Raw genomic sequence first — 27,475 nt, 5'->3', positions numbered from 1 at the left:
AACTTACGTTTAAAGTACTCCCAGTCAAACCATGTGAGGAAAGTGTGAGTACCCTCTGAACTCAAATGAAATGTTTGGTCATGTGGATGATTCAGGCCGCGCAGAATACCTGCATACACAGCACTTAGTGTGTGAACTGTCTGGTTTTCCCTCAGTTTGGCAAAGTGAGGACCATCACTACTCGCTCTAATTCCATTAAGCAGGGTAAAGATCAGCACTTCCCCGTCTTCATGAACGAGAAGGAGGACATTCTCTGGTGCACTGAGATGGAGCGGTAAGAACTGATTACCTTTCAAATAAAATGATCTTACCAGTAGATTGGATTAAAATGTATTTTAATGAATTGGTTGTATCAGCTGATTGAATTGAAATTGATTGAAATTATTTGATCACACCAGCATATGTAATTTAAAGATTTTTATAGAAATGTTTCCTTAATCTGATACCTCATTATTATTTAAATTACTCCCAAAATATAATCTTACAAAGTGTGTCATGAAGTGTAAACGTCGATCTCTTATATATAGGGCCTGTTTTGATTGTACTCATTTTCAAGGCTTTCTTCCTCTGCCTTTCTGTGTCTGTCCCTTTTGTGGCTGGCTGGCTGGTGTCTGTCTCCTCCCCCAGCGTGTTTGGCTTTCCTGTCCATTACACAGACGTTTCCAACATGAGTCGGCTGGCCAGGCAAAGGCTTCTAGGAAGGTCGTGGAGTGTACCTGTCATCCGGCACTTGTTTGCACCACTCAAAGAATACTTTGCCTGCGTTTAACAGTGGCAAGACTTGGCTCAACAAAACACAAACGTATAACTGATGTTGTGACTAGAAACAAGTGTTGAAGTTATACTGCTTCCTGGTATAGTTTCTCAGGCAAGCTAAAACATCATCCAATTAGATATTTCACATTATTTCTTGTATTTTGAAATGTACTTCTTATTCTATTTAATTTGTATATGTTATTTTACCCCTTAGCAGTGTTACCCTGTTTTTAGTTTTTATTGATTTATTTGTGCAAGCTATACTTGAGACAAGGCTTTCTTCCTAAGGCACTGAGAAAGACTAAACTATGATCTGTGCGACTTTTAGAAAAAAAGACAAGGATTTGTTGATTGGAAAATATCTGAACAATAGGAAGTTTGTGATACTGTATGTACAGTACATGTGAATGATGTTGGCAGTGTAGGCATGATTTTTATACTGGCCAATATCAGAAGTGGGTAAAGTAATCCACTGATAGTACAGCCATGTTTTGTTTTGATTCCTCCAGCTACTGAGCCTCACAGAGCTAAAGTGAATAAGGGTCATTTTCTTTTGTGTCACAGAAAGCTGTGTCTTAATGAATCCAAAACACCAGATCACATATACCTCTTTGTTTACAGTTTCTATACAGAGTTAACTGAAGGTAAAGGTACTACTGTAAAATGGTTACATTACCATGGTGCTTCGAGACCATAGGAAACATCACAGTCCATGTGGCAGGGGCACAACACTTTAGACAGAATGGGAATCCCATAAAACCATTGCCTGGAAAGTGCTTGTTTCAGTGTGATGTTTTTGCATTTTAAAGTTACATGCTCTAAATGACGTCAAGTTAACAAAAAAAGAGGTTGTGTGGACATACAACTGCAGAATAATATGCCACGTCCTCCTCTTTTCTATGTTTTACAGATTTTATAAATAACAATTCTACTGGTGCTTTTTCAGTCATTTTTCAAGCCATGATATATAATGTCAGGCCACCATGCCTGCCTGTGTTGGACTCTGCACAAACAGAAAATAAAGCTAGCTACATGGGCAGTGATGTTTTCTGTCGTTACAAACATAATAATACCTTGAGATCAAAGTCTGTGGTGAACTATTTTTTTCTAGTTTCATCCTGACCAATGTCATATTACTGTACAACTGTTAGTGAGCATGGTGGGTGGGACGAGGGGCGAGGGGGAGGCTGGGCTGGTGTTTCCACAAGCAAGACTCTCTCCTTCCCTTCTCACCCCTGCAAACTAGATACTGTCAGGTGAAAATCTTCAAAAACATGGTGCGGCTTCACAACGTTCTTCTACCTTTTTATAGCAATTTTGTGCTGTTTTACCAACATTATAAAGCACTTTTTATATGTATACTTTCTTTTTTTTTTCTTTAGTATTTCAAAATGTTTTGGATTTTTTTTCTCGTGAAATGTTTTGTTCTTATGATGTGAACTCTTCTACCATGGTGTAATACAATACATTTTCTATACAGTAGGGCTGTGCCAATAGAAGTGAAAGAATGGATTCTTAGAATGATGTTCAAGCCATGTATCCATGGAAATGATTTATTGATCCTACTCAATGTACAGTAGATTCATTGAAAATGATTAATGTACCCCATACCTATATTGTCTTCTGTTTAAAACAGTGATTCAGTACGTCATCCTCTGGATAAAAAATAATGTGTCTATTTCTATTAGGATTGTAGGATTTAAAAAAAGTTAAGGAACTATGTTGTTATACCATATGTGCGCAATGTCCTCTGCTGTGTACCCTTGTTGACCCCAAATAGTTAGAACGAGACAGACAGAAATAAATAAATAAATATTAAAACATTTATTACCCAAACCTGGATTACATTCCGAATCTGAAATCTCTGATTCTCTGAATCATTGTGACCTTGAATGTGGTGATTCTGAAATGACTTTGTCAGAACTCAACTAAAAATAGCATAGATTAGGATTTACCAATGTCCTCTAAGTAATCAATACAAGTTAATTTTTAAACTTCTTCAAATGTAGTTTCATATATGATTCAGTTCTTAAGTGACCTTATTGTATCCTTGCGACCCTTTTATTTGAACTTCACAAAATGTGTTCACAGGAATCCTTTGCATTATGTTGACGCTTGTTTATTCCACTTCCCTATAGTAAATTACCATGCCCCTTGTACATTTTGTACATAGAGTTTTCCTGTTGCTGTTTTGGGTTTGTTTTCATCTTTTTAATTACCTATGAGATGTACAAATATAATTCTTTGCTAATATATATCATGGAATTAGAAAAAATACTTAGGTAAAAAAATAAAAAATGAAATCAAGTAAAACTGTCAAAATTGAATCAAAATAAGCTATGAAGCATTAGAGGTGGGTAGACTCCAAGTCTTGCCTTTTAGTACTGTTAATTTTTTTAATTTTTGTTTTGTTTTTCGATGTTCTGAGTGAGTCCTGAGTGAATCCAGTTGAAATGTGTCATGTGAACAGTGGCCTAATAATGACAGCTTTAAGATGAAATGGTCTCTACTTCACTGCACAGCCCTACGTAGCGTTGGTTGTTGTTGTTGGTTGTTTTCGTTTGTTTGTTTTTTGCTTTTGTTTTTTGCTTTTTATAAGAACTATAAAGACAGATTGTAGGTGTTTCTGACGGTGCTAAACATTTTATCTAATCAAGAAAAATATATTTGTTTGGAAGAGAAATAAAACTTGTCTTGACAATGACTGTTTTTAAGTTCCTTGTAGTAATGATGGAAGAGTACCATAATTTCACTCTCTCATATGTTGCATATAACAAAGGCATTTTAACTTTGTACTTGAAAAAATAATGAATAATAAATAATGCTGAGTTTCCTATATTGTTTTAGATTAGACATTGCTGTAGTTGATTGGTGCTTATCTGTGGGAAAACATGTACTCCATAATGGGAAATAACTATAAAAGAAAAAACATTTCGGTAATAACTTTTACTGTAGCATAATGCTTAATGTATGCTTAAAACCTGGTATTCACATTGCTTCTTAACCCTACATTCCATGCCGTAGTATGTTTTTCAATTGACGTTTTGATGGATTCTTTTGTTATTATTGGCAAATGATGTGTTCCAAATGGCACCCTATACCTTTCATAGTGCACTGCTTTTGACCAGGACCCATAAGACTGGTCCAGATTAGTGCAATATATACGGTACCAATTGGGATGTTTCCCATGACGTTTCACCATTTCACTGTTTCAGACAGGTCACTTCTATAATCCAGTGATACTGTAAATTGGCGCTCAGTCTTTGTGACTTTTTTTGTGTCATATTAATTGTTTTTTATGGCCTTCTTTAATATGATCAGTGCGTACAGCAAATGTAGCAGTCATTCTCCCCCATTAACCCAATACTTATGTTTAGTGGCCGGAAAGAAGAAAATGGCTCCTTATGTACTTGTGCTGGAGAACACTTGAATAAATGTATTGTTTTTGTGCAAAAATATGATAGCTCCTGTTATTTTTCACTTGTACGTCCCAAGTTAAACCATACAAAATCGTATCATATCTATGGGTTCCTTATTGAACACAATGTAGTAGAGGAATCACAGTTGCACATCTATACTAACGTATTGCTTTACTTCAAAATGCTTTAAAAAGTTGTAAAATTACTAGAAAATCTCAGGACTTAATTTAATAGCAAACGTAATAGTTTAGCTCTGCTTTTGCTCACTCCACGCTGCATTTGCTTGACCGCTACTTTTTATAACAGTCTTGGTGTTTGAATTGTACATTATAATCAACGTGTTTGCGTATGGATTGCATAAAACATCAATCTAAACAGTACACTTGATCCAGGATTTAGAAATACTGTGTTGTTTACAGGCAGTGCCTAATTGCCTAACGGCCCTCCCTACCGTAGTATTACCTTTCTTTCCCCAATAATCACAGTTCACACACCCACTTCCTGCTTTAATGGTACAGCCCCCTCCAAGTGGAAAGTAATTGGTTCCTTTGGTGATCGACTGTGCCATCCCGAACCGTGATTGGAAGCGTCTGCACGTCTCTTGGGCTTGGATGCTGCGACCCGAGCTTGAGCAGGCTGAATTCGTAGTAAGCATCTGTTCGTCTATCGCAATCGTTCGTCTCATTCAACGGATTGGTGTGCGGTTTAAGCGTATCAGAAATTAACCAAAAAGCGTATTGGAGCCGTAGGCCTGTAGGAGAGGTATGTGAAGCGATATGCAGCCTTAGCATATTTATTTTAGAGACAGGATTTGATACGGGGCACCAGCTCTGCGGATGTAGCCTTTGAATCGTTCTTACCTAAACGTGATGCTTGCTTTATGTGGATACTTTCTTTGTCATACACACCGACCATAGAAATAGTTTAACATTTCTGATTATGTCATAGCCTACTGATAATTTTTATGTCAATGGCTTATTGGGTAGTTGAAATTAGATTATATAGTGTACCGGTTCGGCATATGGCACACAACACAAGTGCTAAGTGCTATAGCTATCCACTTACACTGGGTTATGAATTCGGCCAATCGATTTCTAGATTGCATGTGCAACATTATCTTTCGGCATTGGGATGGAGGAGAGTCTATTATGCCTTGTTCCGTTGTTATGGGAGGGTTTTTGGAAACCTTTTTCCAGACCAGGAGACAATTCTTTATTAATTTTCAGGGATGAAAGATGCTGTTTCTTTGTGTCAACTGGAACAATAGGATGTGCAATTTATCATTTTGATCTTCTATTTACTTGGTATTAGGCCTATATGTGGTAAATTTGTTGTATATTTTGTATTTATTTGTACGTCTGTAATTGGAGACGTTATAACACATGTACACATATGAATGGCTATTATTTATGGGCGCATCTTTTCAGAATGTTTCAAACTACATGACACATTTTCGAAATGTACTGACTACAGACCTATCCTGTATAATTAGCTATTCTAATTTCGAGGTTTATGAAACTCGATTTGGGTTTGTCCGGCGCTTAGGCTAGAGAACACAAGGCTGTCTATTGCTTAGAATTCCCGCACTAGCCTATCCGTGACGCACCATGACATTACTCATTTTGTTAAGTAAGCCTTTAGCGTTATTTTTTTCTAGTATATCCAGTAAAGGCCACCACAGTCAGATGTGGGTCAAAAGAAGTCATGGAGAAAATGGTCGGTGCAAATGGCCCTCCCTCCCCCATCGTAAAAATATGAACAAAATGTTATATTTTAGACAGCGGACTGTCTCTATAATTGCAATGGATTTTTATCTGAGCATGCATATGCAAGATACCACCCAGCTATGGTTTTATAAAGATCTCAGCTCCAAATCTCGAGCCATGAGAGTAGGGAGCATGCGGTAAACTTGCTGGGTGCCGCACCCACACACCCACACACGTCGACGTAGGCATGGTGCACAGGCTGCTTGGACCCCCTCTGAACATAGAAGACACACCCACAGTGTCAGACACCATACACACACACACACACACACACACACACACGCACACAAAGAGGGACAGTTTGCTGTGCAATATTTTTCATGTTCTGATTAAAATAAGAGATCCCTCTGAATTGTACCATAGTGCACCTCCTCAATATTTATGTTCACTGTTGGAGGTTCAGTTTTGGTGTTATATTTGGTTTTGAAAATAAAGAACAACAATTCTGTGATGGACAAAAAGCAGGGGGAAAAACGTGTGTGACAGCTGTATGGGCAGAGAGCTGAGCTAAGGGATGGTGGGTCATACCCAGTGACAGACACAGCTTTGGAACATTTTGATGATGTCACCGGAGCCTGACGATGCCAAACTGAGGACAATATTTATTGTGTTATATTGTTTCAGGACACAGCGATTCATCTGTGTTCTTCGCTGTGTCCCTCCCTCCTTATATCTGAATGTAATGACAGCGACAGCTATCAGTTCTGTAACATAGCTGTATGTTTAGTTTTGTGGTGTTGCTGCTCAGGAACTTATACCATTCTCCATGAGAGTGAAAAGTGATTACTCGACTGCGTGCCTTTTGCCCAGAGAAAAAATGCAGAGGTGACATTTTTTTGCAATATTAATTTTGAGGCTGTGTCTTAAAGAACCGCAAGCAAGAAATGCATTACGGTCTTGTTAATCTTTCACATCTCTACCTCTTTTCCAGAGCCATCATGTCTTCCACTTCAGCGACAACAAGGATCTTGATCAAAGGTGGCAAGGTAGGTCCGTTGACCTGTTGGATGTTGCTGTTGTTGGAGTTGGAGTTGGTGGCGGACAAAACTTGTCTGGTATCGTGAAATGCAAATACTGCCAGTTAAAACGTGTGCACTTCTTTTTGGCCTGGAAACATGAATCTGTCCAGCGACTGATGGGTCCATATTCGTTTCATTTAGGTGGTGAACGATGATGTCACTCAGGAGGCAGACGTTTTCATAGAGAACGGCGTCATCCAACAGGTCGGGGAGGGCCTGATGATCCCAGGGGGAGCCAAGGTGATCGATGCGTCAGGGAAACTGGTCATCCCTGGTGGGATCGATACCAGCGTGCACCTGCATCAGAGTTTCATGAACGCCACCACCGCGGACGACTACTACAGCGGCACTAAGGTGTGTGACTGGCTTTCAGCAGTTTAAGAGGTTCGGTGAAACTAGTGATGTGGGCAAAACCCTCAGTAACCATTGGAGATTTGACACTTAGCTGCTACTTGCTCTTAGGTATTTAGGGGGGGGGGTTCTGACCACTGAACACTTGTGACAAGTTGCTAAGAGGGCTGTATTACTCAGTGAGTCATTGAGAAAAGGGTCTTCTGCTTAAGGACTCTGGCACAGCTGTGCTTAGATGTATGTTTTGGTTGACACTGGCAGCAAGACTACACATGGATAACCAAGTACTGTTACAACACTGACATTCCCACTAGGAAAGACTGGTTGCAATGATGTCATTATGCCCCCCTGTGTAGTTGACTTGGTGAGAACATGGCTGATGCAACACCAGGTTTTGGGTTTGTTTCCTACAGGGAGACACTGCGAAATAGGTTTTCACTCACAAATATAAGTTGCTATGGATAACTCTGCTGAAGAACGTGCATGTAAATGTGTTACAGTATTGTATTGACATTTGGAAATCACTTACACTTCTGCTAGGCTAGTACAGGGTTTTGTTCAAACCTGCCATAGCAGTGGCTACACATTCTCTTCATTTAAGGTATCAGCCTCGGTGTACCTGACTGTGGGGTTGCCCTGGTAGTAGTTGTAGCTTTTAATACCATATTCAAGTGCAGTTTGTGAGCTAATTTGACCATGGTATAAAAAGTGTTACAGTGTGAAAACTGCAATATGAGTGTGATTGCTTTGAGTCCTAGTTCACTGCTACAAGGACCTGAACTGAAAGATTAACTAAATTATAATAAGCAGCAATAGGTAGAGACAGTACGGTCTTCTTCAGTGATTAAAGATGGATTCATTATTGCTATGTATCAACTGATGCAGTATGGACCCTTTTCCTTCTCCCTATAACCCAATGAATCTTCATGTTACAATGCAACTAAACAAACCTATTCTCCCAGGCTTGCTTGCAGTGTGAAAAAGTAACTTCAGACGTAAGGAGGAGACAGACCCTGAATCCCGAATCGACCCCTAGCCCCTAGCCCCACATCCTGTTTGGATAGATTTGGACAGGTCTAGCACAAGGGCCTAAGGCCAAAAAGACAAGTTTATTACCATACTGCCAGTTAATTAGAAATTCTCCTTGATCTACAAAAGGAACTAAGAGCTAAAGGGTTGATTAGAGATTCAGGTTGGTAGAGGACATTTTCTATGAACTGCTTTTAAACTGGGCGCGGTTCAGATTCAGAGATACTGCTCTCATTTAGACAAAGACAGTAGAAATATCAGGATGCTAACTGTTATGTATTCAGTGTTATTTACCTTCATTCTGAGTAATCTTTATTTTATTGCACATGGCCCCCATGAATGATTCCTATAATGTTTCAGCAAGCTGATGAAGCTGTGGCAGCCTGCTCCCTCATCGTTCAGGCTGATAGCAGGGCATTGAACAAACCGGAACAGAGAATTGTGTTACTTTCTATCCAATTTTCTACACTAGTATTCAATAGTGGTATATTTAGGAGGACACTGTACAGACTGGAGAGGGGGAGGGGTGAGCAAATGCCAATATTTGTTTATTTAATTTCCCATTCATACTATATTTATATTTGCAGATTATAACAACAAACCTAATTATTAGCTTATGTTCAGCTTGATTTGAGCAATAAAATAAAAAATGTTTCCAGTGCTAATACATTCTTAAAATTTTTAATGTAAACTGCAAGATAGAAGGAGAGTGAGGAAATGGTGGAGGGGTAGAGACAAAGAGAGAGAGGTGGAGAGATTGTTGGGGCAGACAGCAGACTTGGACTGGGGCTATCCCAGATCACCTCAGGGCCGACGTGACTCATCAATCTTTATTTTCTAACCCCCGAGCGTAGCGGTGTTTTAGCTACAGAGGACACGCTAGCCCTGGGGATGTTGTCTTTCTGCTGAACTGGGGATGGCAGGTCCTGGTGACACAGGCACTATTCTCTGCCCTCCCCTCCTCCCGACATGCTGTCCGACTAGAGTACTGAGACAAATGCAGATCGGTTTCTGTTTCCATGGCTACCGTCGGCTGCTGCAAACCCTTTTCACTCAGGCCATTGTGTGCCAAGACAATCGTTCTCAAACATGCTGGACACGCCCACAATCCTACAGCTACCAGACTACAACACTGTCTCCAGGGTCAGCTGACTAAAGTATGCTATTTGGAGCGTGCACTAGTCTACACCCTAACAGATTAACACTGTTGGTATTTTTTGAATATTTAATATATTCTTAAAATACTGAAAAAGTATTGGTTTTAACGTCGCCATCAACCTTGATGTAATAACTGATACATTGATGGGTATGGGAAATGATTGTAGAGCTACATTCTCTGGAACAATATGTCACGTGTTTCATTGTTATGATAGCCCTGCAATTCAGTCTTTCCCATCTATGTCTGCCTCTGCTTTCGACGTGGAGTCCTGGACAGCTGATTGATGGTTCTTATTTGAAAGTACTGACTGCTTTGTATACATTCGCAGGCTGACCATCATTATGGCTGTAATATCTCTTTATTATATACCTGCTTTATTAAAAAATGGCTAACCTCCCACTCCCTGTCCTATTTTCTAATATAGCTACTGATAGATTTATGTCTTCAGCATCCCACAGTATAAACACACATTAAATAAACATTAAAGATAATGGACAGTGTTTATTGTTGGTTTTAAACCAAAGTTATGTTGGCTTTTTAATGTTCTGCTCCTGACTTGTCTCCATTGTGTTCCTACTTATTAACTATTTTCTAATTCTTTCAAGAATAATTCCTTTAATTTAATGTGGTACCCTTACCCTTCCTTTAATTTAAATTGGTACTAAAAGTTGAAGCAGGTTTTTGAGATTACTGTAGCTTGAATGTTTGTCTTCCCTGATCTCATTTACTTTTTAATACTATATAGTATATCATATATATGATATATACTGTGTATATTGTGACATTTTAACTGTAGTGCATACATATTAATTTGTTTGTCTAAAGCAAGCCACTGGGCAACCACCATGTTGATCTGTGTATAATTCTTATCCTCATATTTCGATATTTATTTGTTGGCACATTCTTTGCTTTTATTTAGACACATTTGAATCAGTGGGGAAACAGATTATGAAGGGGAAAATGTGAAGGGTGGAGATGGGAATTGAACCCTGGTTCTGTATGTTTGGGCCACCGCACCACGGGGCTCCGACCTACTTCTGTTTTTATGTGTCTACAGGCGGCCCTGGCAGGAGGTACTACCATGGTCATAGGGCATGTGTTACCAGAGAAGAACGAGTCTCTGCTGGAGGCCTATGAGAAGACTCGCTCCCTGGCTGACAGTAAAGCCTGCTGTGATTATGCCCTGCATATGGGGGTCACCTGGTGGGGGCCCAAGGTACTGCCACCACCCCTTCATATCTGGGATGCATCCATTAGTCGGATTCTGTTGCAGAAAATGTAACCCGCTGCAAAACACCTTGCAACATGAACCGTTTAACAACAGTGTTATACCTTCATACTTTAGCTAGCCTTATAAATCAAGTAGAGCCACTCTGTTCTGCAGTAGCCTGGTTAAACATGTACCTTAGTTGCTAAAACTGTTAAAAATAAATCTGTTTATGTATATGTATATATTGTATGTTGATAAATACTACAATGCATCCAAGAACAATTTGGTTCAATTTGTGGAAAAATGTATGACTCAGTCCCAGTTCATGTTGTTTAAGTGAACTCTAACCTCAGACCTGCCACCTGTAGGTACGCGCTGAGATGGAGAGCCTGGTGAGAGACAAAGGGATCAACTCATTCCAGATGTTCATGGCCTATAAGGACTTGTTCATGCTGAGGGACTCTGAGCTGTTCCAGGCGCTGCAGAACTGCAAAGACATCGGGGCTGTGGCCCGTGTCCACGCTGAGAATGGAGAACTGGTGGCAGAGGTGAGACTCTGGTTCATTATGTACATGTATACCAATGACCTTCCTTCCATCATGTATTTCATCAGAGAAAAAAAACATTCAGCCTTATTTCCTTGACTCCTTTGAGAATCTGTACGTATCCAACCAGCTGTTAGAATGTCGCCAACACTAACAGTTTGCAAACAGTGTGACTGGCACTGGTCAAAGGACTGTCTGACACCACATCAGGCAGATTAATTTATACCAAAGTTGCAAGGGCTGTTTTGTGGTGGGAACTGTTTGTATTCACTAGCACCAAAGACAACCAAACGTTAGCATATGTAATTAATCGAGGAGTGATTTACGTACATTTTCCTAATATAAACTCTTGTTCACATTGCTAGACGTTTTGGTGAGGGTTAGAGTTAGAATTACTAGAAAGGACGTTGTCGTTGCGACAAATGAATTAGCGGACTAATTAATTGTGCAAAATCTTTATGTGAGTGAAACACCAAATGGAACCGGAGTCAACCTTCTTTGTGTTTTCTAGGGTGCCAAAGAGGCATTGGACTTAGGCATCAGCGGCCCAGAGGGCATTGAGATCAGCAGACCAGAAGAGGTAAGAACAGCTCTCTACACCTGTAATCAGCGACCTCTTTGTTATCACTCTGAAGTGGCTCCATAGACACAGCTATTGATGGAATACGTTAATGAGTTGTAGTACACCTACTGATTTTTAGAATTAGCGTTATTCAGCGAAGCATTTTAGATGCTGCTTAATGTACTTTATATCAGCCCTTCCACATTCAACTTTCAACAAAAAAAACCTGACTTAATTTCTAGGGATGCACCGATAAGAAGTCTTGTCCGATACCTGGCAAATTCCTAACCAAATTCCTCTTACATTTAGGAGCCCTTTACTTCCCACAATATTCACTTGTTCTTTCTTTCTCGCAGCTGGAAGCAGAGGCCACTCATCGGGCTATCACCATTGCCAATAGAGTGAGTTGCATTTTATGACTAAACATTTCATTACGCTTTTATTACCAAGCAAATACTTTCCAGTTTAAAATGGATTGGGCACAGGCCGCGAAAGGCAATGAAACTCATTTGAAATGTGTTGTTCCACATCAGGCCCACTGTCCTATCTACCTGGTCAACGTGTCCAGCATGTCGGCAGGAGATGTGCTAGCTACAGCCAAAATGCAGGGTAAGGTTCAAGCAAAAACCCTGATTTACAACCTTCTATACAAATGATTTTGGAACCCCACCCCTGTCTCTCTGCCTGTCTGCCTGTCTGTCTGTCTCTCTGTCTGTTTGTCTGTCTGTTGGAATGCGGTAACTTTCCAACCCGACACGTTCTTGTCTTTGTATGGTCTCGTGTGTACGGTGTGTCTGCAGGTAAGGTGGTGCAGGGCGAGACCACCACGGCGCACGCGGTCCTCAACGGTCTGCAGTATTACCACCAGGACTGGGCCCACGCTGCGGCTTACGTCACAGTGCCCCCTCTACGCTTGGACCCCAACACCCCCAACTACCTGATGAGCCTGCTGGGGAAGTAAGAGAACACACGCGCGGTGCCACGCAGAGGTTACGCCTGAACATAAGCACTGGAAAAGTCACCGTTTTAGTTCAGCTAATGAAACGTCTGTGGTCTTTACAGGGAACCCGTTTTCCTCTGAATGTCTGGGAAGTTGCTTGTTGAATTCTGTCACTGTGCTCAGATCTGAAATCAGCATTTGTTTTGGGTTCAGGCCGAGTCTTAACAGATCTCTCTCATCTCATCTCATCATCATCTCATCTTCATCCGCTGATCCGTATCGGGTCGCGGGGGCAGCAGCTCCAGCAGAGGACCCCGAACTTCCCTTTCCCGAGCCACATTTGCCAGCTCTGACTGGGGGATCCCGAGGCGTTCCCAGGCCAGTGTCGAAATATAATCTCTCCACCTGGTCCTGGGCCTACCCCGAGGTCTCCTCCCAGCTGGGCGTGCCTGGAACACCTCCCTTGGGAGACATCCTGGGGGCATCCTTACCAGATGCCCGAACCACCTCAACTGGCTCCTTTCGACGCAAAGGAGCAGCGGCTCTACTCCGAGTTCCTCACGGATGGCTGAGCTTCTCACCCTATCCCTAAGGGAGAAGCCAGCCACCCTTCTGAGAAAACCCATTTCAGCCGCTTGTACTCGCGTTCTTGTTCTTTTGGTCATGACCCAGCCTTCATGACCATAGGTGAGGGTAGGAAGGAAAGTTGACCGGTATATCGAGAGCTTTGCCTTCCGGCTCAGCTCTCTTTTCGTCACAACGGTGCGGTAAAGTGAATGCAATACCACCCCCGCTGCTCCGAATCTCCCGCTCCATTGTCCCCTCACTCGCGAACAAGACCCCGAGATACTTGAACTCCTTAACTTGGGGTAACACCTCATTCCCTACCCGGAGAAGGCACTCCATCGGTTTCCTGCTGAGAACCATGGCCTCAGATTTAGAGGTGCTAATCCTCATCCCAACTGCTTCGCACTCGGCTGCGAACCGGTCCAGTGAGTGCTGAAGGTCACAGACAGTTGATGCTATCAGGACCACATCATCCGCAAAAAGCAGCGATGAGATCCCCAGCCCACCAAACTGCAACCCCTCCCCACCCTGACTATGCCTCGATATCCTGTCCATAAAAGTTACAAACAGGATTGGTGACAAAGCGCAGCCCTGGCGGAGGCCAACCCCCACCTGGAACGAGTCCAACTTACTACCGAGAACCCAAACACAGCTCTCACTTTGGACGTACAGGGATTGGATAGCCCTCAAAAGGGACCTCCTCACCCCATACTCCCGCAGCACCTCCCACAGTATCTCCCGGGGGACCCAGTCATACGCCTTCTCCAGATCCACAAAACACATGTAGACAGGATGGGCATATTCCCAGGCCCCCTCCAGGATCCTTGCAAGAGTGAAGAGCTGGTCGGTTGTTCCGCGACCAGGACGGAATCCGCATTGTTCCTCTTCAATCTGAGGTTCGACTATCTGCCGAACCGTCCTTTCCAGTACCTTTGAGTAGACTTTCCCAGGGAGGCTGAGAAGTGTGATACCCCTGTAATTGGCACACACCCTCTGGTCCCCCTTTTTGAACAGGGGAACCACCACCCCGGTCCACCACTCCTTAGGCACTTTCCCCGACTTCCACGCAATATTGAAGAGGCGTGTCATCCAAGACATCCCCTCCACACCCAAAGATCTCTCTCATTGATATTTTAATTCAGAGGTTGACATTTAATTTCATTATGACATTTCAACTAAATGTGCCCCCAACCCTTCCTTTTTTTCTTTCTGGCCTTAAACTGTAACATTGACATAAGCACTACATATTTGCATTGTTTTAATATTTCTTCTGACCACTCCTCCTCTCTCTTCTGCCTTGATCAGTGACACCTTAAATGTAGTCGTGTCTGATCATCGTCCCTTCACCACGAAACAGAGGGCAATGGGCAAGGACGACTTCACAAAGATCCCCCACGGAGTCCCGGGCATCCAGGACCGCATGAGTGTCATCTGGGAGCGAGGAGTGGTAAGCAAACGTAGAAACTCAGAAATAAATCAGAAACTCTTTATAGGCAAGGCTGACTAGAAGCAAAGCAAACATGCCAGACATAGACATAAAGATGGAGTCAATCTGCTGGTGTGAATTCTGTAACCTTTTCTGTTACCATGGCACCATGATGCATAGTCATACGTCTGTCACAACATTGATTTTGCACGTTCCCTGGAAGTGTAGACGCAGCATGCTGTTAGATCCGGGTTCTCAACATATTGATCACAGAATTGCTGCCTCTGTCTCTGCATCTGTCGTGGAACCTTTCGATCACTTGCTGTTAGGTCGGAGGCAAAATGGACGAGAACCGCTTTGTTGCAGTGACCAGCTCCAACGCGGCTAAGATCTACAACCTGTACCCGAGGAAGGGGAGGATCATCCCGGGTGCAGACGCTGACCTTGTGGTCTGGGACCCAGAAGGGACCAAGTATGGAAGGCCACCTACTACTCACACCATCTACTCAGACGCCCTGCTAAAACATTGACCCCTCGCCCTGAAGGGGATGACACAGTTTACCCTTGATAAAGCAGTTATAATACACCTAAATATATTCCACCTAGCAAATACTTTTATCTAAAGCTGCTTAGGCCATTTACACTGATATTTACAAGATCTTCTTGAACCTCCTGAAGAAAGGGCATTTAAGGACTATCCAGAGCTGTTACTGAACCAAACGAAAACCCATAACAATAGTGTTCCTCTGTGTCTAGGACGATCTCCGTGGATACCCAGGTACAGGGCGGAGACTACAACCTGTATGAGGGTCTCCGTTGCCATGGGGTACCCCTGGTTACCATCAGCCGTGGTCGTTTGGTGTATGAAAATGGAGTGTTTACATGTTCCGAAGGTTCCGGGAAGTTCTATCCTCTCAGAACCTTCCCTGATTACCTCTACAAGAAGATGGTACAGAGGGAGAAGGTATTGTCCAAAGCCTTGACAGCTTAACTGACAGTTGGTTAGTTATAAAATATATATATATATATTTATTATTATAATGTTTATTGAATTCAATAGTTAGTATTATTTTTTTTCATTTCAACGGTGTACTTATCTGGGTGTGGGTGTAACTCCTCAGTGCCAGGCCTTAAAGGCTGTGGAGCGTGAGCCCTACGAAGGAGACATAGCAGTGATGCATTCTGGGAAAAAGGACAATGGTCCAAGTGACGGGGACACTCCAACACGGCCGAACACCCGACATGGAGGACAAAGAGATCTACATGAATCCAGCTTCAGTCTCTCTGGTACCATTCAGACACCCAATATGCCACTACATGCCTATGTCAACTCAGTGTCAATGTTCAAAATGTCTAATATCCTACATTACAGAGTCCGATATGCACAGGGCATAATTTGCATTGCCTAACCATTTGGGATTATATAATAATCATTATCATTATGAATTAATTGTAATGCATTTCTGCATCTACAGCTTGATATATACATTAAGTAAATTGGACTGATTTATTTGTGCACTTTGTGTTATGCTTTATGTAATTCATGTCCTATCTTTTTAATATAAATCTCTTTAGGTGCCCAGGTGGATGACAAAATCCCAAAGAGATCCTCCGCAAGGATTCTGGCACCACCAGGTGGTCGATCAAGTGGCATCTGGTAACTGTGGGGAAGACTAGTGATTTCTGGAACAGTCACCGAACTTCTCATTCCTGAAGGGAAGTTCAAAGCCAACCAAGACAACTGCTTGTTCCGTTCACCCAGAAAACATAGACAGGAAAGAAAACCTCACATTTTATTTGAGAAACCGACACACAAATTTAGTGTATATATGATGACAGGGTCTGAGTAACATTTACATTTAGTGACATTGATGTCATTTTTAAATGTCTGGTAATATGCCTGTATGGTCGAAACTTGAACAATATTAGGCATTACTTAAGTTAAGCATTTAACAATAAAAAAAAAAAGTGTTGACTAAATTTGCACAGTGGCTACCAAGTTGCTAGTTTACTGTTTTGGATAAATGGATGTATGTTAGGAAAAGTGCTGTATGTCATTATACACTAATAGTCTTAGGATGGGGGTGTTGAAATAATGATTGGTTTACCTCACTGTTTAACTACAATATTGCACTTGTATCATGTACTACTCAGCTGCCTTTTCCTTACATGATTTTATGTGTGACAAAACAACTTTTTCTACTGATAGTGAACAGTCATTAATTCATGTGATTAGTTATTTACTACACAGTATCTTCATGCACTTAACATGAAATAAGGTGGATATCTTGTGATTTGGGGCTGAATCACCTATTTTCTGTTAGGTTTTCCTCTACATTTTGTATTCGTCTGACTGTTTTTGATGAAAACTCAAGTCAAACTCAAGCTGGTACTTTAAATGTGATTTATTGTTTGTTAAACATGTTATGTTACAATGTTATTCAAAAAGATGTAATTCCATTTTAGAGCACTGTCAAAAGTAGAATCATGAGTCATGAATACCTAAATGCGTAGGCTACGTAATTGCTGAGTTTATATCTATATTCCTGTTTCCATTTTAGTGTAGTGTAACTATCTTTCTTCCTGCTCATCTCATCTCCCATCAATGTGAATAGACTAATGCTGTGTTTACTGTTTGTATGTTGTGGTATAGAACCTTTATATCTGAAGCACTGATATTACTAATATTTAGCAGCATTCCTTGTTCATGTGGCGATATGATATTACTTTACTTTTCTCGGTTAGCAACGAGCTAGCTCTACTCTGAAATGCCTTGTTCTCACCAGAGAAGTCTCACATTTACCATATCAACAGCCACTGGGGATCATAATCTTAACGCTTGCATTATGTTGATTCCTCATAGGATATTGAAGCTAACTACTGAGCACATACCACTTTTTTTTCATTTTCCTTTTTTTGTTACAACAATGATGAATTCTGGTATTTACATCTGGCACTGAAACATTTTTGACAGGTTTTCATACCTTTTGGGTTTCCCAGATTGGAATTTTAGATTTAAAGTAGGGCTCTATATTGATAAATGACACACTGTTGGATAAGATATATGTTCTATAATTTGACTGAATCTTGGGTATCATAATGAAAATGTCAGTGTTTTTATGTCCTAATGTCATTCAGTGCACTGCCATTATATTACTGGATAGTAGGCTTATTCAAGAGTGTATAAAAATGCACTGATGATTTTTCTGTTTCAAAATGTCCATTGTAAGCTACAGAGAACGTATAAATGGATTTTTATTTGTTAAGAGTATACTTTGAATATTTTTTTTGTTATACCATAGTTCGAACCACACAATACTAAACTGCAATGTAAGAGGTCCTTACTGGTGCTGAATAGCCTACTGTGTTTTCACTGAGGTTTGGTTTTATCCTATGTTCTTGCAGCTCTTTATCACATGATTGAGTGCAAATAAACCACACTGAAATGTCATGTTGTCTAAATTGTGTTTCATTAAAAATAACGCAAATAATAGCCATGTAGCCTATACTGAATTTGACAAATTCAATATAATAAATAGCCATTCATGTACAACTGCTTGCGTATTTAAAAAAAAAAAAGGTTTCAAAAAAAATGTCTGGCTCCAGTAAAACTTTACTGTTTCCAGGTGGAACCCTATTTGCGGTTCTATATGGAAGTCCAAAAAGGGTTCTATCTGGAACGAAATCTAAAAATGAGAAACCCTTTTGTAAACAGTTTTGGGGGCAGCAGGGTTGCCTAGTGGTCAAGAACAGGGGCCAAATGTTGTTGTTTCTAATCCCCAATCCAACAAGGTGAACAATCCTGCTCTTCTGTCCATGAGACAGTTAACCACAATTCCTGGCAGGTTGTTGCTGTAAATAAGAATCTATTCTTAGCGTACTTCTCTGGTAACAAATGTTAAAAAAAGATTGTATTAACAAAATATTATAGGGTTTATCTCTGGAAAATAAAACGAACTCAATAACCCCAGTCTTTAGGAAAGCCGTATGGCGGCCTAAGCACATGTAGGCTAGCGAGTCTACTCCCTGTAATAGGGCAAGTCCTATTTATATTACTATAGTCAGACGCGTCTCTAACAGCATGGAGTCGGGCGCTTGCGCATTACCTCATGGATTGTTGCAGACGGAGCGTCGGTAGTGGTGGGGGCGGCCCGTTACTAACCACTGCACCGCGCAGGAGCTCTGGCAACAACGACAACGGAGGATTGTGAAGCATAGGAATACTGCCAGCGAAATAACAACAGGAAAAGAAAGCTATCGGAATACTGTGAGTAATACATGTATAGCTGCATTTCCCATGGGACATTAGACATTTAATGTGTGTATTTAGCATATACAGGAGAAAATCTGTGGTCTCTTGTCCATTCAGTAAAGATATTTAGCTTACAGTGACAGTGCTCCCATTCCGTGTGTCTGTTCTGTTCCGAGAGGCCTGCAGAGGGGGCCCGGCCGCTTGGATAGCAACTAACATTGCAGGGTTTTGGTTTCTTTAAACCAAATGTAAAAAGGACGCATTTATTGTTGTCAATTTACGATGTAACTACTTGTGAATAGCAAATACGTTAATATTTTCTTGTGAACAGTATTATAATATCTGATCGTCACCGTTCTGCTAGGCCTAGAATAGAATAGCATAGAGTCGAGAATAAAATGTAGTCCATTGAACGATAGGGCTGGAGGTGTTTATGGCTGCAATGTAACTGGGCTTTTTTTAAAGTACAGTAATGACCTTTGTATTGATAAACCTGATTATAAGCCTAACCCTTTTATGAATGCTCCAGCCTTCACATAAAAAGAATCAAGCAGGTGGAGTAGGCCAACTGTCCGTTATCGGCTACAATTATAGGCTATATAACAGTGCGCCCCGTGGGATTTTTACAGGTAGTGGTGGTTTTATATCACGATGCAATGTTGAGGCTGAAAGCAAGATCAGGGATAGGAAAGATCTAGAGCCGTTAGCAAACAGACATATTTTTCATTTGCACTAAACTATTTAAATGAAATTGAAATATGCCAAATATTACCTGTATTCACCCAACTCGATGATTAGGCTCTTATTTCTGGAAAGGTGACAATAGCCTCGCTAAGACATATATTTCTTTAATCAGGAAAGTACATATTCCACTGCGCTAGCCGCATATCCTGGGTCAAAATTGTTTTCACTTCTAATTGGTATTATCAGTGCCGTTCCTTTTAAAGAGTGCTTTTTGCTTGTTTAAACCATGCTTGTCCATTTCATTATTTTTAACTATTTTATTGCATTTGTTTATGCTGAAGTTTGAATAAAGTTTAAATATATGTCCTTTATTGTTGATTTAGCCTACTGTTGTTACACTTTTTACTTTTAATCAAATTGGAATATATTTTAATATGAGAAATATGCTCTTTTCATGAAGTTTGATTTGATTATTAATAAGTGATATTGTTTCAGCATTTAATATGTTGCTAGAAATAACATAGCCTAAGTTTAAATGCCATACAGTATACTCCTAAAATGGTAGAATGTCGGTGTCCTTTCTGTCTGTGCGGTTTCAAGCATCAGGATATTCTATTTAATCTGAGAAGATTGTTGCTACGACAAAAGATGGCAAGTTAAAAATACAATGACTCATCAACATGTACCTTGATCAGAAAGCATGATATTCATGTGAACCGTAGACATACGTGATGTAATATTTACCTTCCTGTATTATAAGTGATAGAATGGTGCACCCAAATACCTGTTGGCCGGGTAGCTTTATACCCTCTCAAAGCAAGCTTTGGACCAAAGCCCTGTTATGATGCCCTGTTATCTGTGACCCTGTATGGAACCGTCCTCATCTCTGTAATGGCATGGGAATTCCTTGAATTAAAAAAATATTCTTTAATTTCATGTCTATTTAAAAAAAAAAAATGACCTCAGTGTTTTGCAATACTGAAAAACAGCAATGGTTTTTGCTGAAATGCTGTGGGGTTTTCTTCAGGTGGAGAGGATGGCAGTGAATGTGCATGCCACATCTGTCTCTTGTGACACCCTGAGCCGACATGACATGTTGGCGTGGCTCAATGATTCTCTGCATCTCAACTACACCAAGATTGAACAGCTATGCTCAGGTATGTTTCATCACTGGTCCGTGTATTTTCCCTCATCCAAAGTAGTCTGCTTAGTTCACCTAGCCCATGATTTTTCAATTTGTCGCCCAATTAACATAATCCATGAGTCATTTACTCACCCCGGTGATAATGTCATGCTGGTTGTAATTTGGTTATAAAGACCAAAGACTAAATGGAATGAACTTCACAAATGCATTCAGATGATTAAAGGTTACGTTTTAAAGGTGTTTTCTTATGCAACCGCGTGCAACTTCTCTTCCTACCTTCTAGGTGCTGCGTACTGTCAGTTCATGGACATGCTGTTCCCAGGCTGTGTCCTGCTAAAGAAGGTTAAGTTCCAAGCCAAGCTGGAACATGAGTACATACACAACTTCAAGGTTCTCCAAGCGGCCTTCAAAAGGATGGGAGTGGACAAAGTCAGACTATTATCTGTTTATTGTCAACAAAGAAGTCTATTTTATCTTTCATATTTGCCCTTATGTTTATTCCCTGGAAAGATCTTTTTTTTATGAGATATTTATCAAAAAGCGTGTATTCTTATTTCTTCAGATAATACCGGTGGAAAAGCTGGTGAAAGGAAAGTTTCAGGACAACTTTGAGTTTGTTCAGTGGTTCAAGAAGTTCTTCGACGCCAATTATGACGGGAAGGAGTATGATCCTCTGCAAGCCAGACAGGGGCAAGACATGGCTCCTGCCCCGAATCCAGGTGATCACTTTTACCACAGACCAAAGAAAACTCATGGCCCTCCAGGTAACCCAACGGAACAATTCTGTGTCTTCTGAATGGGTTTGTCTCGCTGACTGAGCTTTGGATGGCTCAAAATACGCACTGCGCTCTGCAAGCAATCAGTGTGTGTGTGTGTGTGTGTTTGTTTGTGTGTGTGTGTGTGTGGGCACAATCTGCTGGATGACAGCTCTTCAATGGTCATAACAAAGGCTTGCATTCTAGAAACAGTCAATCACAAGTAGATCTGCAAGTCACTGTTGGGATTCTTTTCATCTCCACAGTGCCTTCAGCAGACTTGAATACAAGTACATTATTTTCTATCTATAAATACAATGTTTCCAGTTATACTACAATGAGTGATTGATATCCCATCATTCAGGACACTTGTATTAACCATGTATGTTTTATGACTTGTAAAAGCAGCATTTCTGTGCAGCTGTCTCTTGGCATTAAGCTTAAAATGTAAGCATAAGTGTGTGTTACACAAAGGCCACACCATTCTGCTATGCTAACAACATGAGGAATAAATCTCAAGTAGTATCCAACTATCCATGGCTTTGATCGCATGCAGCGACAAACAGTGAGTGTTTGTGGATTATGGTTCTGCAGTGATTTTATTTACTATGAAGTACTTAAGTATCTTGAAAAGTATGCGCTGCTCTATAGTGAGTCTTTGATTGAATCCCGGCTCATAACAGACATCCCACTTTATAAGGCGTGCTGACGCAACTTGACCATTCCAGGCCCACAGAGGATGTCGCCCACGGTGCCCAAGATCATGCCCACGCCTCAGAGAGTGCTGAACAACACGGTGAATGTGAGAAAGGGCCCGGCCTTGGCACGGAACGGGGGCAGCGACGCAGAGCTCATGGAGCTCAATCAACAGGTAGAGTCCCAGGGAGGGTAAGGAGCTGTAAACCCAAAGGCCTTACTACTGTTGTGTTGACAGGGTTCAATACAAATCGACGTATGTACAAATCAAGTTATCTCAAAAGGTCTCAGTGGTTTGTAATACTACACTACAACTAACTACATTTTGTAGAATCTGTGTGTGTGTTAAAGTGTGTGAGGGTATGTTACATTGTGTCTGTGTTTATCTGTAAGTTCACAAGAGTTTGTCTCTAAATTTCTGACTCAGTTGTGACATAACCAATTAAGAGGAGGATTTTAAAGTGATATTTGGTGCATATTGAAAAGGCAAAATGTAAGTATACTTGAAGTATAATAAGTATATTATTGTACTATATATACACATATATACAGCTCCGGTAAAATTAAGAAGCAACTGTACCTTTTTCTTTCCTTTACAAAAAAGTTGAAAAGGAAAGTTTTGAGTGAGGAACAGAAGTGTTCAATTTGCAGTGGTCTCTTAATTTTAACCCTCCTGTTCCTTGCTCAAAACCTTCCTTTTTGTCTTTTTTGGAAAGGAAAGAAAAAGGTGAAGTGGTCTCTTAATTTTTTCCGGAGCTGTATATAGTCTATTCTGATATTTGGTGCACATTGAAATGGCAAGATGTAAGTATAATTGAAGTATATTATGTATATTATTGTACTATATACAATTATGTGTGTAGTAGTACTGCACTGACATATTCATTGCTTGAAACCACTCTTTCTTCTCTTGGTGCAGTTGATGGAGCTGAAGTTGACGGTGGACGGACTAGAGAAGGAGAGAGATTTCTACTTCAGTAAGCTGAGAGACATTGAGCTTATCTGCCAGGAACATGAGAGCGACTCCAATCCGCACCTATCCAGAATCATGGACATTCTCTACGCAACTGAGGTACTTGTCACACACCCATATAGTATATTCACTAATTAAACGTGTTCATATGCACGATTGGCCCGAAATTCTGAAACTGAATAAAGATTACTTTACTTTTCTACCTGTTAAATATGAACTCATTATAATGTAAGTCTGTGGGCGATGGTCTCCATAACATTCTAAAACTGACAAGCTGATCTGTGTTCTGTGTTTCAGGATGGCTTTGCTGCACCAGATGACGATGAGATTGACGAACAAGCCCACTTAGACCAGGATGAATATTGAGACTCCTTCACATTCTGTCTGTACTTACCCTCTCCTTCCTCTAAACCCATTCTGTCCATCCACACTCACTCTTTCGCGCTTATTTCTCCCTCTTCATTTACTTTTCTCTGCACGCCTGAGATACTCCTCTGTCGTCTTTCTATTTCTCTTTTCAAACTTTCCTCTCTCTTCATATGTATATATGTCTGTCTCTTCCGCCTCTCCTGGCTATCTACTGTACATACACCACAAAACCCCAGTGTCATAAGCTACCCATCCCAGTCCCCTCCGCAATGACACAGTAGCATCAATGATAACAGAACATATCCTAGTCGTTCCAGCATGGTACATAGTATAACATAAGAGAACGACCCAAACCTAGGCGATATAACTGGGGGTGTTAGGCGTCCACAATTATTACAGTGTATATTACAAAAAAAGGAACGGTTTTGAAATAAGGTGGTTGTCCTAAAGCAATTGTTTGTTTGTCTTTTGGTTTGACTCATGCTTTTTTCTAAACCTCGTTTGGTTCTATTGCAGACTATAGAAAGCACCTTTTGCATGTTACGGAATAACAGGTTACTTGTTGCCACCAGAGTCACACGGTAGACTGTCTAACAAAATGGCTTCTGGCAACAATAATATTCAGTTTCTCTGTGCTTCTTATTTATTAATTTTAACTTTTAAAATTGGTGCAAAATGTATGTAAATTACACAGATATGTACTTTGTGCTGATGGCGGTGAAAAGGCTTAAAAAGGGTTTTATTTTAGTGGATGGCATGTAGCAGAAGATAGAACACAACAAAAGTGGTATAAAAATTATAATTTAGGGCATACTGTAGAACACGAATGATGCTCTTTGACTGTACTCATTCTTTATTAGCTGTATCAGAGCATTAGAATGTTACAAATTGACAGTGAATGGGCAATGTATTTGTCAACTATTTTATGTGGAGATTTTGTCTTCAGTCAGAAGTGTCTGGTCATATGCCATGCTATTTATATTGTTTAATGAGTCTGAACTTAATTTGGTATTAACAATACCTGGGCTACCATGTAGGCTGACATAATGGCAGCCATGTGTATTTTCATTTTACTATAAACATTTGTTATTTAAAGCTGAATCCACAATGGTGAAATAAAGTTAAACTGTGATAACACAAGACACAAGTACTTTAAATAACAGACACTGTTTTTTTTCTACATCTGACATCATTGCACATTAAAATGGCAGAGTATGTACTGCATATTTCTCTACCAATATGATGAAACTTCTTTTGAGATGTTGCTGTCCTTGGTTTCATCATACAAAAAAACTACTTGCAGCCAGTTTCCCCATGTGGATCTCAGCTTTAAACGAGCCTCAGAAACAACGATTTACTTTGATTTGATCATATACTGTATATTTCTGCTGCTAATTTTGCTGTGTTTATACTTTTGGTTTGCTATAATATATTGCTCAGCTGTGGTCTCGAGTTGCAAGTTGAGTTCAGAGAACAGTGAAATCAGAGTATGCATACCAAACAGCAACCCATTTGCCTATATAGTGGACTATGTTTCGAAATGATTGCACTATATATGTAATGGGGTGTAATTTTGGACACTAAGTTAGTTAGGGGTCTATGACCAGTTCAAAATGATGCTGGTCGTCATGAGCATCATAAGGGATAAAACGTCCGTACCCCCTGTACTGCCTTTGCAATGCAAACAGCCACCTGCAATGGAATTTGACCTACATTCTCTCTAGCGCGTTGACTGTGTACCAGTGTTTGCATAACTCTCATCTCTATGAGTTTTATTAAGTCAATAAACGATTGTGAAATAAACATTGACACCGTGGTTAATCATAATGTTTGGTTACAATTCAATGGACAATGGTGTGATAGTCCCCTGGCCTGCCTGTTTGGGCCAAAGTAAATAATCCACAAGCGACAGGACGTTTCAATTTAGCGACTCTAGAGGGCAGTAGCGCTGCATCAGTGAAAAACCAACTTTGGTCTTCTATTTATTTCCTTCAAGTATCGTCGACATTAATTTAGAGAATGCTTGTAGTAATAATATCCATATTTTGAATATGAATCTCGAATCATCGTATTCCTTAATGCAATACAAATATTAACCACCTCCACCGCCTCCCAAGGTATATATAAAACGATTTTATACCATTACACAATCGCTACTGCTCAACCGGGGGATTAGCTCAAATGGTAGAGCGCTCGCTTAGCATGCGAGAGGTAGCGGGATCGATGCCCGCATCCTCCAATCATTTTCTTGAAATGGAAGTGGGTGTAAAGCGGGTGTTTAGTAAATACGATATTACTTATTCCTTTAGAAATTACACATCGGCAAAGAAAACATTCGTAATATCAGCGATTATTATGAGTCGCCAAAAATATACTACAACGTCATATTCGTTACATACAAGGTTCTATATCACAATAACACGTTTACACAATCAATTGAATATTACCTGTTATAAAGAGACTTTGGCACAGACGATGACAATCACAATTAGAGGTGAATTACTTTAGTGGTGAAGTGGGATACAATTAAAATATCCGTACATAATAGATATAATACACTTAAATCAAACATTAGAAAAAGAGAAAAGTCTCTATGAAGGAATGCAGTAATATCAATTCACATAATTCTGTTTAAAAAAGGCTTGAAAGTGAAACTAACATAGTCCTGCATATAGCGAAGTTGTTTAAAAAGTTAAATTATCACATCTAACCGTTAGAAGTAGACCAATATGAAACCGATATAATTGGCTGGATGAATAGAAGCGTACTGTGTGGGACGTCATGCAATTTATCAGTATCCACCGCACCACTTGGTTTGCCCACGAAAGCGCACCAATAATACCCCAATAAAAAGACTATAATACGCTAGTGCATACTCAGTACAGCGGATTTGTGTTCAAAATACTATGAAATCTATTAAATACTATATGAGCTACTAGCCTGCCTTAAGCACCATATAGATTGGGTTTACAGTTGGAACACTATTTTGATGCCAGGCACGCCTTATCAGTTATACAGTTGGAATATTATTTTGATGCCAGGCACGCCTTATCAAGATTAAGTATTCATTATTACATTATTTAAAATAGTATTTTAACCCAGGTCTGATGTGTAGGATTTTAACCAAACGACCTATCATATAAAACATTTTCGCACAACACTCGCTAAAACATAATGTTCAAGTTGTTCAAATTGAGTGTCACTGCATTACACTGTACAACACTTTTCACCAAACAAGGCACTCCAATGAAGACAAAGGCACTACAGCGACAACAAGTATTTGCCTATATGTTTTGAATGAAGGAAATAACTCTCTCTTTCAGACGCCCAGTAGTTTCTTGACCATGTAGCCAGGCATGCTGTAGATGAAGAGACCCAGTATGAGGACCAACAGCAGGGCCACCACTAACTTGATGGTGAGCCAGAAGTACTGGTTGCATACAAGGTTTTTGATGGCCTTGAAAGGCATGAGGAACCAAAGGAAGGTAGTGTCTGGACGGCTGGGGAGAGAGAAAGAAGGTTGGCTGGTTAGACTGCAGCGATTAGTAGAGCGGTTTTCAGTACATTAAGATATAATGTATTGTATGGCCTGTCATAAGAATGTATGGCACCCTAATAATGTCTTACCTATTATCTAATGATGCAGATTAAACATAAAACATTTTAAGTGAGTTGAAATGAGTTGAACCATAATATTAGCGTAATAAGAATTTATTTTCTTGCCAAACTTGCCAACTGTGAAATAAAAATACTTCATACTTCCTTAACATACATTCTAAAAACATTAAGATTTTATAGGATACCATTGTATTGAGATTAAAATGTATGGAGTACTAAAGACGAAAACGTATCA

At 40.2% G+C, this 27,475-nt stretch overlaps 3 protein-coding genes across 11 annotated transcripts in view; all 3 read left to right on the top strand.

The window, feature by feature from the left end:
* The window catches only part of dnmt3ab (DNA (cytosine-5-)-methyltransferase 3 alpha b), a 44,728-nt gene extending 40,516 nt beyond the window's left edge, over nt 1-4,212 (top strand). For 4 of the 6 annotated variants that reach the window (XM_029125732.2, XM_020053975.3, XM_020053978.3 and 1 more), the window contains 2 exons: nt 156-274; nt 628-4,212. In XM_029125732.2, the coding sequence (XP_028981565.2) occupies nt 156-274; nt 628-769 (261 nt within the window). In that variant the 3' untranslated portion in view covers nt 770-4,212. The remainder of the gene's footprint in view (nt 1-155; nt 275-627) is intronic. The other 2 variants (XM_020053977.3, XM_020053976.3) reach the window with 1 other exon arrangement.
* Nucleotides 4,213-4,773: 561 nt separating this feature from the next.
* dpysl5a (dihydropyrimidinase like 5a) lies at nt 4,774-18,200 on the top strand. Of its 3 annotated transcripts, none has more exons than XM_010878480.4 (14): nt 4,774-4,822; nt 6,873-6,927; nt 7,102-7,314; nt 10,557-10,715; nt 11,078-11,257; nt 11,766-11,834; nt 12,173-12,217; nt 12,350-12,425; nt 12,617-12,773; nt 14,629-14,770; nt 15,079-15,221; nt 15,506-15,713; nt 15,871-16,036; nt 16,325-18,200. In XM_010878480.4, exons 2-14 carry the CDS (start codon nt 6,880-6,882, stop codon nt 16,408-16,410), a joined length of 1,692 nt encoding a protein of 563 aa, XP_010876782.1. In that variant the 5' UTR covers nt 4,774-4,822; nt 6,873-6,879; the 3' UTR covers nt 16,411-18,200. The 3 variants fall into 3 exon arrangements, with proteins under 3 accessions (XP_010876782.1, XP_010876780.1, XP_010876779.1); XM_010878478.3 differs by lacking the exon at nt 4,774-4,822 and adding an exon at nt 4,829-4,937; XM_010878477.3 differs by lacking the exon at nt 4,774-4,822 and adding an exon at nt 6,639-6,766.
* Nucleotides 18,201-18,886: 686 nt separating this feature from the next.
* On the top strand, nt 18,887-25,431 carry mapre3a (microtubule-associated protein, RP/EB family, member 3a). Of its 2 annotated transcripts, none has more exons than XM_010878482.4 (7): nt 18,887-19,016; nt 20,713-20,842; nt 21,113-21,258; nt 21,392-21,548; nt 22,313-22,455; nt 23,200-23,352; nt 23,551-25,431. In XM_010878482.4, the coding sequence occupies exons 2-7, from the start codon at nt 20,722-20,724 to the stop codon at nt 23,617-23,619; spliced, it is 789 nt and encodes a 262-aa protein (XP_010876784.1). In that variant the 5' UTR covers nt 18,887-19,016; nt 20,713-20,721; the 3' UTR covers nt 23,620-25,431. The 2 variants fall into 2 exon arrangements, with proteins under 2 accessions (XP_010876784.1, XP_010876783.1); XM_010878481.4 differs by having other exon boundaries at nt 21,392-21,593.
* Nucleotides 25,432-27,475: the final 2,044 nt, after the last annotated feature.

The sequence above is a fragment of the Esox lucius genome, chromosome 15 (genome assembly GCF_011004845.1).
Source record: "Esox lucius isolate fEsoLuc1 chromosome 15, fEsoLuc1.pri, whole genome shotgun sequence".
Lineage (NCBI taxonomy): Eukaryota > Metazoa > Chordata > Actinopteri > Esociformes > Esocidae > Esox > Esox lucius.
Note: the sequence above shows the minus strand (reverse complement) of the source record. Positions and strands in the feature narration are given on the sequence as shown.

Bases quoted from the DNA above. Each gene is read 5' to 3' on its own strand.
- dpysl5a (XM_010878477.3), top strand. From the start codon at position 6,708: ATGAGAGTGAAAAGTGATTACTCGACTGCGTGCCTTTTGCCCAGAGAA. The intron at 6,928-7,101 runs GTAGGTCCGTTG...CGTTTCATTTAG, and splicing joins TCTTGATCAAAGGTGGCAAG to GTGGTGAACGATGATGTCAC. The intron at 15,222-15,505 runs GTATGGAAGGCC...CTCTGTGTCTAG, and splicing joins TGGGACCCAGAAGGGACCAA to GACGATCTCCGTGGATACCC.
- mapre3a (XM_010878481.4), top strand. From the start codon at position 20,722: ATGGCAGTGAATGTGCATGCCACATCTGTCTCTTGTGACACCCTGAGC. The intron at 21,594-22,312 runs GTAACCCAACGG...TGACCATTCCAG, and splicing joins GAAAACTCATGGCCCTCCAG to GCCCACAGAGGATGTCGCCC. The intron at 23,353-23,550 runs GTACTTGTCACA...TCTGTGTTTCAG, and splicing joins ACATTCTCTACGCAACTGAG to GATGGCTTTGCTGCACCAGA.